Here is a 17,307-nt window from a genome sequence, read left to right on the forward strand (position 1 = left end):
TTGTTTCTTTTCCTCCCCGATCAGTTGCATAACCTGAACATGTGAGGAGCGGAACTTCACTGACTGGATGAGTGAAGGGCAATAAAGCTTGGCGAAGAGAGAAAGAAAGAGAAAGGGGGAGTTGAACATGCAAGCATGCAGCTGGCTAACAAGGCCAAACAGCCAGTCATTTCCTGGGGAACATGAGGCATGTGTGGAGGAATAGGGAGTTGGGAAGGAAAAGGACAACTGTCAGAAGCTCAGTGATTTATTTTTCCCTTGGAGGCTTTTTTCACCACTGGCTTTCAGAGCCACATGTGTGTGAAATACACACAAATTCATGCATGCATACACATTGGATGAGAGTAAAAGCCTACATTTCCCATCATTGAGTATTCATTCCATGTTATTTTGACAGCGGTCCTGTTGGTGTGTTGTAAATCTTTAATTTCACAGAGCTGACCTCTTTTCTTCCTCTTCTCTTCTCCCCCTTTTTGTCTTCTATCTCTTGCTCTCCTTCCCTCCAGCGTACATGCCCGAAGATGAGCTCAAGGCAGGCGATCACGATGAAGAAGAGCACCTGCAGGATGACGGCCTCTCATTAGACGGCCAGGACACTGAGTTTCTGTGCAACGAGGAAGAGGAAGATGTTGACGGAGGCCAGCCACCTAGTTACAGAGACTCTCCGCTCAGCAATGGCACCAACCCTGACGCTGGATACGGGTCTCCGCTCAGTGATGCCAGCGACCGGCTGACGGACTTCAAGAGCACCTCCTCAAAGGACGCGCAGGAGAGGGAAGGCACAGCTTTGCCCTTCCGTCCCAACAACGGCCTCTCTCTCCAGGATAGCCTGGCACAGATGAAAGCCGTCTATGCAAACCTCATCTCCGATGCCTCTTGGTCCAGCATCACTATGGACATCATGAAATCTAAGCCTGCTGCAGCTGGCAGTGTCAACAGTGCCCATACCACTCCAGAGCCCGCCTCTACTGCTCCTGTCTCCATAACTACGACCATAAACAAGAGCAGCGGGGTCAACATGGCCAGCAGTCACCATAACGGCAGGAGCTCCAGCACCACTGTCAACCACACAGGCAGCGCAAGTGGCAACACTAATGGCACAGCAGCTAGCTTTGTTAGCAGCCACAGTGCAACTAGCTGTAGTGGGAGCAGCAGTGGTGGGGCTAGTAATGGTGGTGGTGTAGCCTATGACTGGCACCAGGCAGCACTCGCCAAAACTTTTCAGCAGAACCCCTACCACCTCTTACCAGAGCCCAGCCTCTTCAGCACAGTGCAGCTTTACCGGCAGAACAACAAGCTGTATGGTTCTGTTTTCACTGGTGCAAGCAAGTTTCGCTGCAAAGACTGTAGCGCTGCCTATGACACGCTGGTGGGTTTAACAGTCCACATGAACGAGACGGGCCACTATCGAGATGACAACAAGGACAAAGAGGAGGATCAGGGAAAGCGCTGGTCCAAACCGCGTAAGCGCTCCCTGATGGAGATGGAGGGGAAAGAGGATGCCCAGAAGGTGCTGAAGTGCATGTACTGTGGTCACTCATTCGAGTCTCTGCAAGATCTCAGCGTTCATATGATCAAGACCAAGCATTACCAGAAAGTGCCTCTCAAAGAACCAGTGCCAGCCTTGGCCACTAAACTGGTGCAGAGTTCTGCTAAAAAACGAGCAATGCATGATGCCATAGTCTCCCCATGCTCCCCAGACTCTTTCCATGCTGGTAGTGGTGGTGGTAATGTATCTCTTGGGGAGGTTGGCAAAGATGCAAAATCTGCAGCGAACCCCTACGTTACGCCAAACAACCGCTATGGCTACCAGAATGGTGCCAGCTACACATGGCAGTTTGAAGCTCGTAAAGCCCAGATCCTCAAATGCATGGAGTGTGGGAGCTCTCATGATACATTGCAACAGCTGACTGCCCACATGATGGTTACTGGTCACTTTTTGAAGGTTACAAATTCTGCATCCAAGAAAGGCAAACAGCTGGTTTTTGATCCAGTGGTCGAAGAAAAGATCCAGTCAATCCCACTGCCACCGACCACCACCAGACTCCCCGTTCCAAGTGTTGTTAAGTCCCAGCCAGTGTCACCTGCCCTCTCCTCTGGCTCAGAGGAGAAGAGGGAAGGAGGTGAAGATGAAAAAGTCGAAGGCGTTGAGCCAGTAGAGAGAAAAATCAAGGAGGAGAGAGATGACTCAGGTGAGAAATCTGAGACAAACGCAACATCATATAAGTACCTTAGAGAAGAAGATCTGGAGGAGGCCCCAAAGGGGGGTTTAGATATTCTCAAATCCCTTGAGAACACAGTATCCAGTGCCATTAGCAAGGCCCAGACAGGCACGCCCACATGGGGTGGCTACCCCAGCATTCATGCAGCATACCAGCTGCAGGGTGCCATGAAGAGCTCTGCTACCGTTCTGCCCCCAATGGTCCAGAGTCTCCAGATGCAGCCAATGTTTAACAGTGGGCTACGAGGCCTGGTGACTGACCCCAGCTCAGTCCTCCACTCGCCTCGGAGCCCTTCCTCCCCTACCCGACTCAGGAGCAATGTCACTGCCATGGAGGAGCTTGTGGAGAAAGTGACAGGGAAAGCTGCCACCGTGAAGAAAGAAAAGGAGGAGAAGATGGTGAGCCTGGAACGATGCCGGCCCCCATCGCTAGTAAAATCCCCCTCTCCTGCACTGAGAGAGCAGCGAGAACATTTAGCGTCTCCAAATGACCTTTCTGTAGGTAGACCATCTGGTATGAGAAGTAGCAGCCCGGCCAGTGTAGATTCAGAGCTCATCTGCAAGAAGGAGCCCAAAGAGAGCCTAGTAGATGGCCACAACCACCATTCAAAGAACGGCTCCGAGGCGTGCCAATCCCCAGTGACTAATGGGAACAGTCTTGGCATTATCACCGATCACTCACCGGAAAGTCCTTTCATCAACCCTCTCAGTGCACTCCAGTCAATCATGAACACACACCTGGGTAAGGCCTCCAAACCAGTAAGCCCAGCTGCAGACCCACTATCTATGCTTTACAAAATCAGCAACAGCATGATGGATAAGCCAGCTTTCAACCCAACTCCTCAGGGCAAGCCGGCTGAGCCCGTCAACCACTATCCATTGTATGACAACAGTGACCAGCCCATAGACCTTAGTAAAAGTAAGGCCAGCGTTAATAGCAACAATAACAATAACAACAGCAGCAGTGTGCTATTGACCAACAACAGTGTCAATGGTAACAAACCCCTCATTTCCCTCCCTGACTCGGTCTCTTCTCCTCTAAGAGAGAATGCTCTGATGGACATTTCTGATATGGTGAAGAACCTCACTGGGAGACTGACGCCCAAATCCTCAACCCCCTCCTCAATCTCAGAGAAGTCGGATGCCGACGGCAGTGCATTTGAGGACGCCCTAGACGACCTCTCCCCAGTGCAGAAGAGGAAAGGGAGGCAATCCAACTGGAATCCCCAGCATCTCCTCATCCTGCAGGCACAGTTTGCTTCCAGCCTGAGGGAGACCTCAGAGGGCCGCTTCGCCATGACTGACCTGGGCCCCCAGGAAAGGGTCCACATCTGTAAATTCACAGGCCTCTCCATGACCACCATATCCCACTGGCTGGCTAATGTCAAGTACCAGCTGAGACGGACTGGGGGCACCAAGTTTCTCAAGAACATGGACTCGTGCCAGCCCGTGTTCCTCTGTGGCGACTGTGCCTCCCAGTTCAGGACTCCCTCCTCCTACATCGGCCACCTGGAGTCTCACCTGGGCTTCAGCTTGAAGGACCTGTCCAAACTGTCAACTGAGCACCTTCGGGAGCAGCAGGCTGCCTCAAAGGTGATCACAGACAAAATGACATTCGGCAGCCCCCTGTCAGGCTTGACCACGGCAGAGGACGACACGAGCTCCGTGTACCAGTGCAGACTTTGCAATCGGACATTCGTCAGCAAACACGCAGTCAAACTGCACCTCAGCAAGACCCACGGCAAGTCTCCAGAGGACCACCTGGTGTATGTCACTGCTTTGGAGAAACTGGAGAAGCTAGACAAGATGGAGAAGGTTTAAGCGGGGTCTCGAGCTGAGAGTAGAGACTGACAGCTGTGGAACTGACTAGAATTTCATTGCACTAAAATGACATTGTTCACAGTTACTGCACTGGGCCGAACTGAGCCGCCAGAAAAAAAACGGTCTTATTATTATTTTTTTTGTTGTGATAACTGCCTGACTGGACCATGTCTTTTCATGTTGATTTGTTTTTGTTCTGCCAAGCTTTTTTTTACACTTATTTTGTAATATATTTATATGCTATTTGTCTGATCTGTGCATGTATTTTAGTGAATCAAGGTTAAACACAAGTTTTTAATCTTTTCATGGCAAAAATACAACTACTGCTTCAATGGTAAAAGTGGTGAGTGGAAAAAGAATTAGTGGAAGAGAAAAACTGTAAAATACTTGATATGAAGAAGGTGAAAATTAAATGTATACACCAAAAGAATGAAAGAATACCCTGAAAGACTGAAGTAGCACCTTAGACAGTTGAAATCTGAATTTGTAAAGAGAACATGTTTTGAAATATCTTGCATTCGTCAAAATCCTTCAGATTTTAAAAGATCAAGGACCATCATTTCCCCCTTCTCCTTTTTTTTGGGTTCCTGTCACTGCAACATTTCTGATGATGAATGGCCTGCTCATAAATCTGTCAGTGTATTAGAAAAAAGATCACGTGAACATTTGGAAAAACTGAAATGCTGCTTCTGGTTACGAGTCAATCAGTGAAAATGAATGGCCGTCAGTATGCAAGTTTGCTCAAAAAACTTTTCCTTGTTGTGAAGTATCACCTTATAGCAATTTTCCAGTTGTATGGTTTGTTACAACATTCTCTTTCTAAATTGTGTCGCTTTATTCAACTGTAAAGAGAACAGTCCGTTACATGTAAATGATTACCAGTGAAATGTCAGTACTCCATAAGACATATCCTACCATTTGAAACGGCTCAACATTCTTTGTATCTTAAGGTGTGTGCATTCTCTAACTTTTATATTGTCATTTTATATACAAAAATGATAAAAAATAAAAACAGATGGTGTATATAGATATATGCTGTAGAGCTACAAAATGTCCTTTTTTTAAAGAAAATACAAATTTAGCTTCTTTGGCTTGGTTTACAGAAATGATTTTAATTATACTTGCATCCAATTTGATGCATGAAATGGTGTGGAAAATAAATAAGCGATGCACAATGACTATACATTTCAATGTTTTATCGACAATATTGTAAAAAAAAAAAAAACTTTTTAGCACCGATTAGTTTGTTTCATTTCTTTCTCAATTGTAAAATAAACCCCAAAGCAGTTGTTAACAGTCGTCTATTTGTGGTTGTGTGTTCATTTGTCACGATGGTGCACCAGACTCAACATGTATTATTTTAACTCTGTAGCATTTGCTTGGCGGCAGATTAAAGCGATCATACCCATATCAAAGCCTAACCCAGTGTAATAGGATTTCTTTTTTTGGGTGGGTTATACTGATGCATTCTAGAGGTGAGATCCAAAAGGCCCTCGTCTCACTGTTTGTGTTCTACAGCAGGTCAACTTCTATGTGTACAACATTTTAAGAGAAAAAGGAAAAGTCACTGGTGTCATACTTGTAACTGATGACTGAGCCACGTCATACTGCTGTTGATTAATATAATGATTACGATGACGGGGATGATAAGTCTGTAAGGGTGGCTATTGTACTGCAAGGAACTCATGCTAGGCTTGTGACTGGCCTTCGGAGGGCCCTCTGAAAGAATCAGTGTTAAAAATAATGACGGCAGTGTACTTTTGCCTGTCTGCTTGGAACAAAATTAGATGGGTGTCTGTGCTGCCTGATATAGCCTCCTGACTGGCCACACTGAAGCAACCGATAATTAACACAACTGTTCATTTGATCCATGAGCAAGAAGTGTCCTTTACCCCCTTTTCTCTATCAGACACAAATTGTCAATTGGTGGGTCTGCATGACATGCATCATTCATCAGAGCCAGAATCCAATGCACCTTTGTACAGTAAATGCCACATTTTAGCAGATTTGTTAAGATCAAACAACATTGAAGGATAAAGTGTCACTTTTTCATTAGCACTTAACGGCTGAACCTTTTTGGTTACCACTGCCAGCGTGTGATTGTATAAAGGTCAGTAAAAAAAATGTAGTTAAGTGCAGAAAACCATCGCCTCTCCACTTCATTTACTCTGTTCTCATCTAAAAATGAATGTTTGCATAGCTGCTTGCAGAGCATGTCAGAAGATGTCTGCACCTTTTTTGATTTATCAAGCAGCTTCTGCATCACCTCAATTCAAGTCCTCCACTCTCTTCTGGCTCTCTGCTTTGTGTGCTGCTGTATTTTCTTACACCTCGTTCAATGTAAACCACGGCCTTAACATTTAGCTTCAGTGAGAGCTGAAAGTGATTCCTTGTGTACAATGACCTCTAGATGACCCCCAGCGAGTTGTGGGGTTTTCTTCCTCAGGCAGCCCTGCAGGTGAAGCGTCTGCATTAGGAATTTGATCTCTCATCTCACCCTCATGTCTCTAGATCCTGATAGAGTACTTACAGTGCCAGCCTTTGTATGGATGACGCCATGCTGCAGTGTTATGACTTCCATTCCTCACACTCACAACATGTCTCGTGTCGGCTGAGTCAGTCACACACACTCGCGCTCCCCAGCTATATTAGCATGAGTGTCTTTGTGCAATTACGCACCTCCTCGATCTGGCTGCACCTCGCTGTGTTGATACACGGATTCAGTGACAAAGGAAACACAGGCAGAGGGCAGATTAGCCCGGCTGAAGATGCGGCTTCCTCGGGAAGGGGCTGCTGGAGTTGGGTTATAAAACAAACAAGGCAGATAAACAAGCAACATTTGGAGGAGATAGTGTTCCCTGCACACCAGAAAATAAAAAAACACCTTGTAGGTTTAATACCCCACAGCTAAACCTGTAATTTTGCTGTACCGTCAGATAGCTGCTGAGCCGATAGAGACTCTTGCCTGCTTTGTAAGAGATCAGCGCACTGTTTCCTGTGCGTATTCTATGTAAATTACATGCGATAATCGCCACGCACGGCACAATTGCTGGTTCCCGTGGTGCAAACGGAAACCGAGGGTAGATAAACGCGGGCTGGGCCAATTTGCATAGCCTTTGTGTTTTGGGCGCTGCTGAACGTGAGCCCTGAGGATTGGTAGGGATTTCCTCAAGGTTTTGTATAAGTAAATGCCTGCTTCCTCTCAGGGCTGGGACCATTATGTACAGCAGACAGGGGTGGGTGTAGACGGAGGGCACAAACGGAATAACAAAATTACCTGGGCTGGTGGGAACACGGGGAGTATTAACCTGCATAACTCGCGTCTGCCTCTGAAGAGATAGAACAGGGATGTGTTGGCGTTTGCATGGGAATGTGTACTCTTTTCAGTTCATTGCACCAAGTATGCTGTATATGTTTGTGTCATCTGTTAGAGACGATGATAGAGAGTCTGTCCCTCTACGGCTAGGAGATCACAGAGAAGTGAGGTTAAATAGGGAGGGCATGTTGGTCCCAGCGCCTCTGATGTTTCCTCAGAAGTTCATCTCTAAAGCTCCAAGCTGTGTCATTACCTCCAATGTATGTACGCTCAGCGGAAACACACACGCACACCTGTGGTTTCCTGACAAGTCTTTTGTTAGGCTTATGTTCACGGCCCTTGTTGCTGGTTTGTATAGCGGCATGAAGATCATTGTCAGCCCCGAAAACAAAGACAAAAAGGCGCCTGCTGAGGATCCCGCCGTGTGTCTGCCGTCTGTAAAACCTTCAACTTTGCTCAAAACGCCGACGTATGGTTTAATACCCTTCCAAAATACCTCAGACCAAACAAACAATGTCTGACAGAGAATCAACAAACAAAGCAACAACGATCGTGAGCCTTTGAACTGGATCATCACCTAAAGTCTGAGAAATCTGTTTGGATCCTGATAAAACACCTCATTGTGGAAATTGCATTCAGGATGTAGTGATCAGTATTCACGTTGTGCACAAGACACCTGACTCAGTCTATTTTTATGTTGATTTAAGTCAGTTTGTCGACTTGAGTCAGCTAGCTCCATGCTGTAAAATGTGCCGGATCTGTGACAATCCTACTTTCCATAAAAGTTCTGTATCGCACCAGAAGGTTCTGTTAGTGTCGCAACTTTATTTTCATTTTAAAACAAGTTAATCATGCACACTAAATAGGGGTGTTTACAACACTACATTTTTTTTTTCATTCTATTGAAATTTCCTTTTATTTACTCATAAAAGCAGACCCATTTTTGGTAAGAGTACTGGCAAAATCGGTGTCCTTATATTTTTAACTTTATGAGTATTTAAAAAAAACTTGTTAATTTAACTTTTACTTAGGAACTATTGCCACAAGTGTTGGAGGCTACTTCATCACATTTCAAGTCACATCCGTAACAGAGTAAAACAAAAGTCACATGAAAAAGTCCTGATAAACTGAACAGAAGAAAGTATCAATCAGCAGCTGCAGCAGAGAATGAGCTGCAGGTGTGTGAGCTCCAGAGAGGAGAGTGCTTCACTCCGGAAGTTCACTGCCCCGGCCCCCTACAGTATAGTTAAAATTGAGGAGCACTAATGGGGTGTGGCTATTATTAGCACTATTGTACCTCGGTAGAGGTTAACAAAAAAGTTGCATTCATCATAATTAATTATACATTTTATTAAACCTGTGAGCATGCTAATGACAAACTACGATGTCCCTCACCTGTACAGTAGGGTACTCTGGGTCTGGCTAACATGCTAAATGCTAACATGTTCATGCTGAATGACTTCAGCTTCATTGAGGAGTTTCTACCTTCAGTGAGGTGTTTGAGGACTTTCTGCTGTTTATCACTGATGCTCAAAACGTTTTGAATCTGAGGAGCGCCTTGGGACCAGAGAGGCAGTGTGGACTGGTTGTACTGGGACAGAGACACCGAGAGGACTGGTTATACTGTGCTTTGACAGTGAACGAGGAGCTAAAGAAGTTGAATGTGGAGCAGCCTGTGGGGGGCCTGCAGGACGCCGCCTGGACAGGTGAGTCATTTACAACGACACACTGCTGAACTCTCGAGACGAGAACGTCAACAACCACGTTGTTGCCTAGCAACGTGGTTGCGTGTCCGCGCCTCGCGGTGTGTAAAAGTACTACTTTGCTGTAACATGTGTGTTAGTGGCTGCGTTGGAGTTTATATGTTTACATGTCCATGGGGTCTGCTTTGGGGATGTTTTATTCTACTGTTGATTCTAGAAAAAGTATCAGGTGCTGATGTGTCCATAGCTCGATTTATTTAAATACATTTAAGAATGAATGACATTTTTGTACTTTTACTTTTTTTTTTTCTTGTATCATCCTATTTAGGTGCACTGCATTAGCTATAAAGGTAATCTGATGAGGTCCATTACAGTCAGCATTTTATTAACAAAAAACTCAACATAACATAACTTAACATATATTTACTAATTTGTCTTCTTTTGTCTACGTTCTTGAGGCACTACAGTGCCACTGTAACTGAGAGTGCAGCTCTCCAGCTGGTGTCAGTGGCAGTGTATTTGTATTTCTTTGATAGACACGCGGCAGTCTTTCATCAAAGGTGGGTTTATTTTGTGGTGGGAGGGTTGATGTGACAGAGTTGTCTTTGGAGAATGATGTTGTTTGACAACAGCAGGCTAACGGATGCAGGAGATCATCTCAGTCTGCCAAGCCTTTAGTTATGATGCGGTGGTGGATGAGAACTGCAGGTGCGTCGCCAGGCCCTTCATCCATCACAGGACCGGACAAAACACAAAGAATACAGGGGATGAAATGTGTCCTCCATCTTGGTGGATGAGGGATGTGGTTCTGCAAAACAAGATGCGATACCTATCCATTCTCTATTTACACTGCACTGTATTTCTTTTTCTATTTTTGGTCGGGTTTGTTTCCTTTTTTCTCCATATATTTGACTTGTATTTGGACATATAGTAAACCATTTCATAAAATGTTCCAGATTCCAACATGATGACTACTTCAAATATATCTGTAACATGTTTTCCTTTGTGCACCTCTTTATCTCTGTATAACAGCTAATCTATCTCTATATGCCTGATCACCTGGGGACGTGTGTCTATAGCTACAATGATAATCCACATATGAAAGATTAATGAGTTATATCCCATTATCCTGTGTGTATGATTCAGTCATTGACCTCCCAGTGGTTTTCTGAATATGAGAACTACCATTGCCCGTCATTTCCAATTTCAAATCAAAGAGGTCAACACAGAAAATGTATCAAAACCAATTTGTGTTTCAAAAAGACCCTTGAGAAATAGTGGCTTGTGTTGTGTTTGATATGCACAAAGACACTTATCCCTTATCTCTCCTTTCAGAGAGGAAGAGAAGGAGATAGATAGAGGGTGAAGTGCTCCAGGAATCAGTGCTGCCTCCATGAGATATGATGCTGCTTGATTTTGATCATTGACATTTGCTTTTTCATGCATCCCGAAAAACAAGGCCTCCCTTCCATTAAGGAATTATTCAAATGACCTTCAACAGTGCATGTTTTCCTACAGTTTTGTTGTGGGAATATGAGAACACATACTGACATCTCAATTACTTATGCAAGGCTCAGAGTAGGCCCAGTGGATGCAATCACCGTGTGTGCAATCCTCAGTCACTCCGAATCACAGAGGCTCCCGGACAGACACACATAATTCAGACAAGTCAGACAGGATTTGCATACAAAGACTAAAAACAAAAAAAAAAAAAAAAAAAAGAGGGCATAAATAAAAAATGCACCATCTTGAGCGGGGAGAGAAGGTAGAGATTTGAGGGGGAGGGGGGCTTTGAGGGGAGGGAGGAAGGGGAGACCGGTAAATTGTTTTAAAAAGGTCTTCCATGTCATGTTGTGTATGTAAAAGGGTTAGACCGATATACAGAGCTGATACTGGCCGCTGGCATTTGGTTTAGAGTTGTGTACCTCCAAATAAAAAAAAGTAGGTGCATTGATATCAAGGTATTATTATTAAGATTCTGATTATTATTGAAATAAAAAAAGTCCCAAATTTTCCCATTTTAACAAATAACATTTTTGAGTGATAACATAGTTTGAAAATTTTCTTTAAGCACAAAAATCTACATATTTTGCATATTAAAGATACTTAGTACCGCTACTTAATACCACTACTGACTTTATATTTGTGTAACCTTTCTGTCTAAAGGCCCTCAGTCATCAACCACCACACTCTCACACTGGACCAGACACTGTTGTCCATCTTTACACCCTTAAAACCTGAGTTTCCAACCCCCCCCCCCCCATTCCGCCCTTCTGGAGGTGACACACTGTCTCATCGTCGCGTGATGGGTGGGGAGGGTGGTGGTAGAGGAGTGGGTGAAGGGGTAGAAGGGCTGGGGTGGCTGAGGGCAGGCGGAGAGGTGGGGTGGGGATGCATCGGCGGCTAACCCGGCGTCACGTCATTAGCGTTGTACGGCGGAGACGCAGGGGCACCCTGACACATGTCACGGACAGCCAGCCGAGAGCCCACGTATGAAGCTGACACGCTGCGCATAATTTATCCTGTGACACGATCTGCATGCCGAGTTGTTGATCTGTTGTGTTTGGTTTGGACATGGGCGCTCTGGCAGGGAAGACAGAGGGGGTTATTATGCAGGTGGGGGGGGGAGGCAAAAAGAGGAGAGCGAGGGCGCAGAGGTGGCTGTGTGTGTGTGTGTGTGTGTGTGTGGTGTGTAAGCCGGCATCTTGGTGTATCACACACTGAAGGGGCGACACATTTGTCATGTCCACTGAGAAGCAACATATACATAAACAAGTGCATTCAAATTCACTAATACAGACAACCCAGACTCTAAAGCGCACACTCACACACACACACACACACACACACACACACACACACACACACACACACACACACACACACACACACACACACACACACACACACACACACACACACATGTACATTCACGCTCTGGTGATATGCATGTTGAGTCACAGTGAAATCACAACCATAATCTTATCCCTTAAGACATCTGCTCAGGAGTGAAAATGACTAATATTGTTGACATGACCCTCTGTCATTCCATTGGATGTGATTCTGAGGCTTGGAGAACAATCACAGTGGTGTTTTTTCTTTTTTTTTTTTTTTCAAGTGGTGTCAGCGGTGCAGTTTAACACCACGCTACTGACACCACATCACGTGATTTGTGCTTCAGTGAATAAAGCGTTAATTAGATATGTTGTTTGTTGTTGTGTTTGTGTGTGACATGGTGCTTTTTTTTTTGTAAATCAGCATATAGGTGTGGCTATAAAGGCATGTATGGCTGGATTACGGCTGTGTTTAACTGGATTTGGTAAATGTGCATGGTGTTGATGATTTACAGATTAGTAAATATGAACAATAATATTGTAATCTCAATTAATTTATGGTTAGCTTTTAGTGTTATTTGGGATTTCCTGTGTGTGTCTTTGGGAAGTGCTCATCACGCATCAACTACCCCCCCTTTCTTGCCTGGCTCGTTTACATGAATTATGTATATGACCAGTCTTGTTAGAGGAGCCCCTCCCTCATCACGCTCTTAATCCCTGCCGTTGCCGCAGTAACCAAAATTAGACCTGACTGTGAGGTACAGTATGGACCCTCGGGCCTTTTTCTGGACAGGCCTCATCCCGGGCAGGCATGGATGAGGATCCGGAGGTCCTATAAGCCTGTAGGTCACCTGTCCACTGATATTACTGTACTGATGCTGGTGCTTGATGGGAAATATTCATTTCATTTGAGCTCAGTCCGTTGCCCTGAACATTAAAGCCAGTCAGACACTGTACGGATTCTCTCAGATTGGTTGCTGTTTGATGTGCAGTTTGGAGAGGGGGCCTGAATAATCACCTGAACAATGTTAGATTGAGGACACAGCCATCTTGTTTGAATAAACTTTATTGGAATTGTCCCTTGAAATAACCGACTTGGAGTTCCCTGCTTATGTTTATGTGCTGTCATGTTATGAGGGTTCTTGTACCACTAAAGGGTTATTGTGTCAAGTCCTGCATCTTGTCCTGTCAGATTTCTAGAGGCATTTAGCTAGAATTAAATTATATGAACATGACATTCTTGCATCGTTCATAGAAACAAAATTGACATGCCTTTTTTTTTTTTGTGTCAGTTAAAGAAAAAAGTCATGGACTGGTTAGGTTTCAGTTGGCAAACATCTTTGATCAGACTTAAGGTTGGCAAATTCAAAATTTTGCCAAGGTGAGGCCACTCAAAAAGCTTAATTAAGGGTTTGCTTGGGTTACGTTAATCAAGTATTTTAAACCAGGCTTAAAAGTTAAATCGCTAACACTTGTCATAACTCGGAAGATGAACCGGAGTCAGTTGCAGATTGTTTTTATACTTATACTAATAGTGCTTGATTAACAGGTACACATTTAATGCTAGTTTTTATATGTCAATGTGTTAAACTTTCTGCATTGTCAACCTATAGAAAAAATTCATACCCATGTCTCAAACCCCATTACTATGACCCGACAAACCTGCTCATTTATCAGGAGCAAGAAGTATGGCAAGCATCCCCAAACAATAAATGCACTGTTTTTATTAAGAATTTCAGGACTTATATAAATAATGTTTGTGGGCCCTCTCCAGCCTTGTCCCCTTAGAATTATAACAACCTTTTATCCTATTGGTGATATCGCAAATGAAATGTATATCATATTCACAAATTTGAAAAAAGAGACATGCAGCCTGTAAAATATATCAAAGGCTGTAAATGTGGCCCAGACTGTATTAACAGAACAATGCGCCAATAATAAGTCTGAATCCCATGATTTTAATAATCACCATTAATCATGTGAGATTAACAGTTTCTCTCTCTATAAATCCCAATGTGAACATTTTGAGTTTAAATTCTTGAAAATGAATAACTTAATTATTCTACAAAGACTCTTCTATAATGCATAACCAATGGCGATTTAAAGGCAGCGACATTTACGTCAATTGAAATCAGATAGGGTGGAATTTGGAATATTAGCTGTAGGCTTTTAAAGTTATAAGCTTTGCTATGTGTGTAAATTGGTGCCAGTAGAATAGAAGTTTGCTTGTGCTGAATACCAAGATGTGGCAAGACAACACAATATCCATTTAGTGTCAGACCCTTATTACAACAGACTAGACGTTATCTCACACAGGACAGGAAACAGATGATCTAACCTCCACAGCCCTGATGGTGGTTCCTCCCTGACCACAACTACTCAATATCTTATTGTTAATATTTCTTTAAGATCAAATGTTTGGCCAGAAATAATCGCATGTGGTGTGTGTGTGTGTGGGGGGGGTTCAACGGTCTGGGAAAAACCTGCAATGAAAGCTTTTTTTTATGGAGAGTTTTAGTGTCCCGTAAAGCTCTAAATGCTGTTTTCTAAGACTTATATAAAATGATTATTTCCCAGAGGATTTGGACCTCAGGGGCATGTATTGTACATCCATTCCCCTCCTGTAAAGAACTTCAATGTGTTTGTTTGGAAGTGGTATCCCTGCATTACCCCCAGCCAGCTCAATCACTGCTCCCTGGTGACCCTCCATTAGCATTATTGGTTTTTGTAGTCAGAGGTTGCCGACAGGGTTTCTTGGACTGCAATGAAGACAGAGGACTATCAAGAGAGGCCTTTTTGTTGCGGAGATAAATAACTGACATATGGGTTCACACTGGGTATGACTCAGTACAGCTGTAGCAGTAGAATTCTTTTTTTAGTCAACACTGTAGGTGTTACAGAAATAAAGTGAAACGTATGATTACAATAGGCATTTGTTTATGCTCCAGATGTAACTGTGCTCACTTTGGTCAAGACCCTTAGGTGGCCCTAAGTCCCATCTTTGAGAACCCCTGACCGCCGTGGTATCAGTTTTAAGAAACAAGAGTGAAATTTAGGGAAAATGAAGCAGACCACCATTGCGGGCAGCCTGCATGTAATAGTCCCGTTGTTATTTCGAGCCTGTTAATTTCACAGCACCAGTTGGAGTTGTCCATCTGTTTATCAAAGGTTAACTGCCTCCACACTTATGAAGCGTACGTTTCTCACCATCCTCGGAGTTTACAACATGCAGTGGATTGTCTCTGTCGCAGCTGAAAAAGTTTGTCTTCTCCGCTGATGAAACAGTAAATGTCAGGGTTTTGTCACAACATGTCTGGTATAAATAACTGCAAAGGAAAATGTAAACTCAACCTGAACTTGAGAGTAAATAAAAGCGGCGGAATGAGGAGTAATGAATTGACAAATGTTAAGACATGTATAAAAGTTCACATTTATTATAGATTATTATCTATCGTTAATGTTAAAAAGGATCAGACAATCAGGGAGAATTGTCGTTTATGGTCTATTTTACTGTGCTTTCCCCATGGAGGAGTCTGCAGATGAGTGAAGCTTTGGTGAATGTGGAGAGTACAGACGGGTAGACAGTCCAGTTAATGGCCATGCATCTCCGTAGTGGTGGGAAGGCAGGAAGCTGTAGTTCCTGGGTGTTGATTTAATGGACAGCCTGTCACTACCTTGTCACTTCACCGAGATAATTTTACTTCACCCAATTGCGTGTGAGTGTGTGTAAGTGTGTGTGAGTGTGTGTGTGTGTGTGAGTGTGTGTGTGTGTGTGCGCTGTATGTGCATTTTTCAACAGCCATTACGGGCGATTTTCAAATGAATCATGCTGGTTGACTAGCATGCCAAGGCCACCCTCTCTGGGCGTTTTTTGCTCCTACAGTTTGGTTTGGAGAAATTAGTTCCAACGTTAATGTTGTTTTTGTTTGTTTTGCCACACACGGTGATATCACCCCAACGAAGAAGGCTTTTCACATTGTTTCCAGACCAGCACTGCAGAGCTTTGTCTGTTTGAAACACACTGTGAATAATGGCTTGAGGCTAGTTTTTTTAGAAAAGTCCTTCCCCGTACCAAATTCCTGACCAGAGAAAGACATTTCTGCTCCCACATGGCACTTGTTGATAATGTCAGGTTTGTTTGGTATTTTTACCATGTGACAACACAGCTGAACCAATGCATAAATGCAATGGAGGGTCTTTGTTCAACTCATCCAGCTTCTAGACTCTCACATGCCACATGGACCTGACCAACCTGTAGCAATGGTGGCACCTACTCTGAGCCCCCTTAAATGTGACTGATGGTTAAACATCAGTTAGCTGTGTTTTTATGCCACAGCAATATGCAAACATGCATGACCAAGAGTTTAAAAAAATAAGCTGGTTGCCATGGTGACTTTTTGTGCCCCACAGAGTTTGAGAATTCCGCTTCCTGTTCCTGAACAGTGGATGGAAGTGACACCACGCGACTGCGCCACCAACACATTTTCTCCACAGCTAGCCCCACCCAACCTCCGACATCCGCCCCCCCCCCCCCCACCTCACCACCCTGCTTCTCCTTTGTTAAGCCAAGCTCGGAGTGCCATAGACACAGATGAAGGCGTGGAGAAAACACATGCCAAAAAGGCCCCCCTGCCACTCTCACTCTTGCACAGCGACAATGATAGGCTGTCATCACACAGCGATCAGCACTGTCACCCACAACATTGCCGCGCACAAACACACACACACACACACGCGGGTATACAAGTGCATGCATGCACGCAGACACACGCATACACACAGGCGTGCACACACACACATACACAGGACCCACGGCTGTGAAAATCCGCACCAGCCTCGACAACACTGACAACCAAGTCACTGCTGTCACTTCAGTTATTTTTACACTGGGGCCTGACAACACATCAAAAATCCCTCTCGCTATGGGAACAACATGAGACCACTGCATCAAGCCCATTAGACGCCACGTGTCACATCAAATATCTAATTATCTGCTATTCAATATTCCCAATTAAGTTAGAGATGTTCACTATGCACATCCACACAATAATTCACCACAGTGTTGTGTATGCTAACTGAGATGATAAGCCTGGACTGGCTGTGAAAAAAAAAAAAAAAAAAAAAAATGAGATGGGGGGAAAAAACCCACAGCTGCAATGCTGTCCTTGTGACAGTGAGAAGGCTGAGGTGGATCCTGGAGAGAGTGATCGCTTGCTGTGGTTCAGTCCTGTTTTCTGCAGATACAATCTGACCAGAAACAAAGAGAAAGTGAGACACAGAAAGAGACAGTTATTCTAGTATATATATATTTTTTTTTTTGTCCAGACTGGAGGAGGAAGAGTTAACTTTCTTGGCCCTGGCTGCTGTCAGCAAGCAGAAGGCAGCTATGTGATGAGTCTGATTGGCGGCCGA

General features: G+C 44.2%; 1 protein-coding gene across 1 annotated transcript in view; it reads left to right on the forward strand.

Moving 5' to 3' along the window:
* The window catches only part of LOC129109936 (teashirt homolog 1-like), a 35,039-nt gene extending 29,704 nt beyond the window's left edge, over positions 1 to 5,335 (forward strand). Inside the window, exon 2 of the mRNA XM_054622085.1 lies at positions 507 to 5,335. Within this exon, the coding sequence (XP_054478060.1) occupies positions 507 to 4,042 (3,536 nt within the window). The 3' untranslated portion in view covers positions 4,043 to 5,335. The remainder of the gene's footprint in view (positions 1 to 506) is intronic.
* Positions 5,336 to 17,307: the final 11,972 nt, after the last annotated feature.

This window comes from Anoplopoma fimbria, chromosome 20 (genome assembly GCF_027596085.1).
Source record: "Anoplopoma fimbria isolate UVic2021 breed Golden Eagle Sablefish chromosome 20, Afim_UVic_2022, whole genome shotgun sequence".
Classification (NCBI taxonomy): domain Eukaryota; kingdom Metazoa; phylum Chordata; class Actinopteri; order Perciformes; family Anoplopomatidae; genus Anoplopoma; species Anoplopoma fimbria.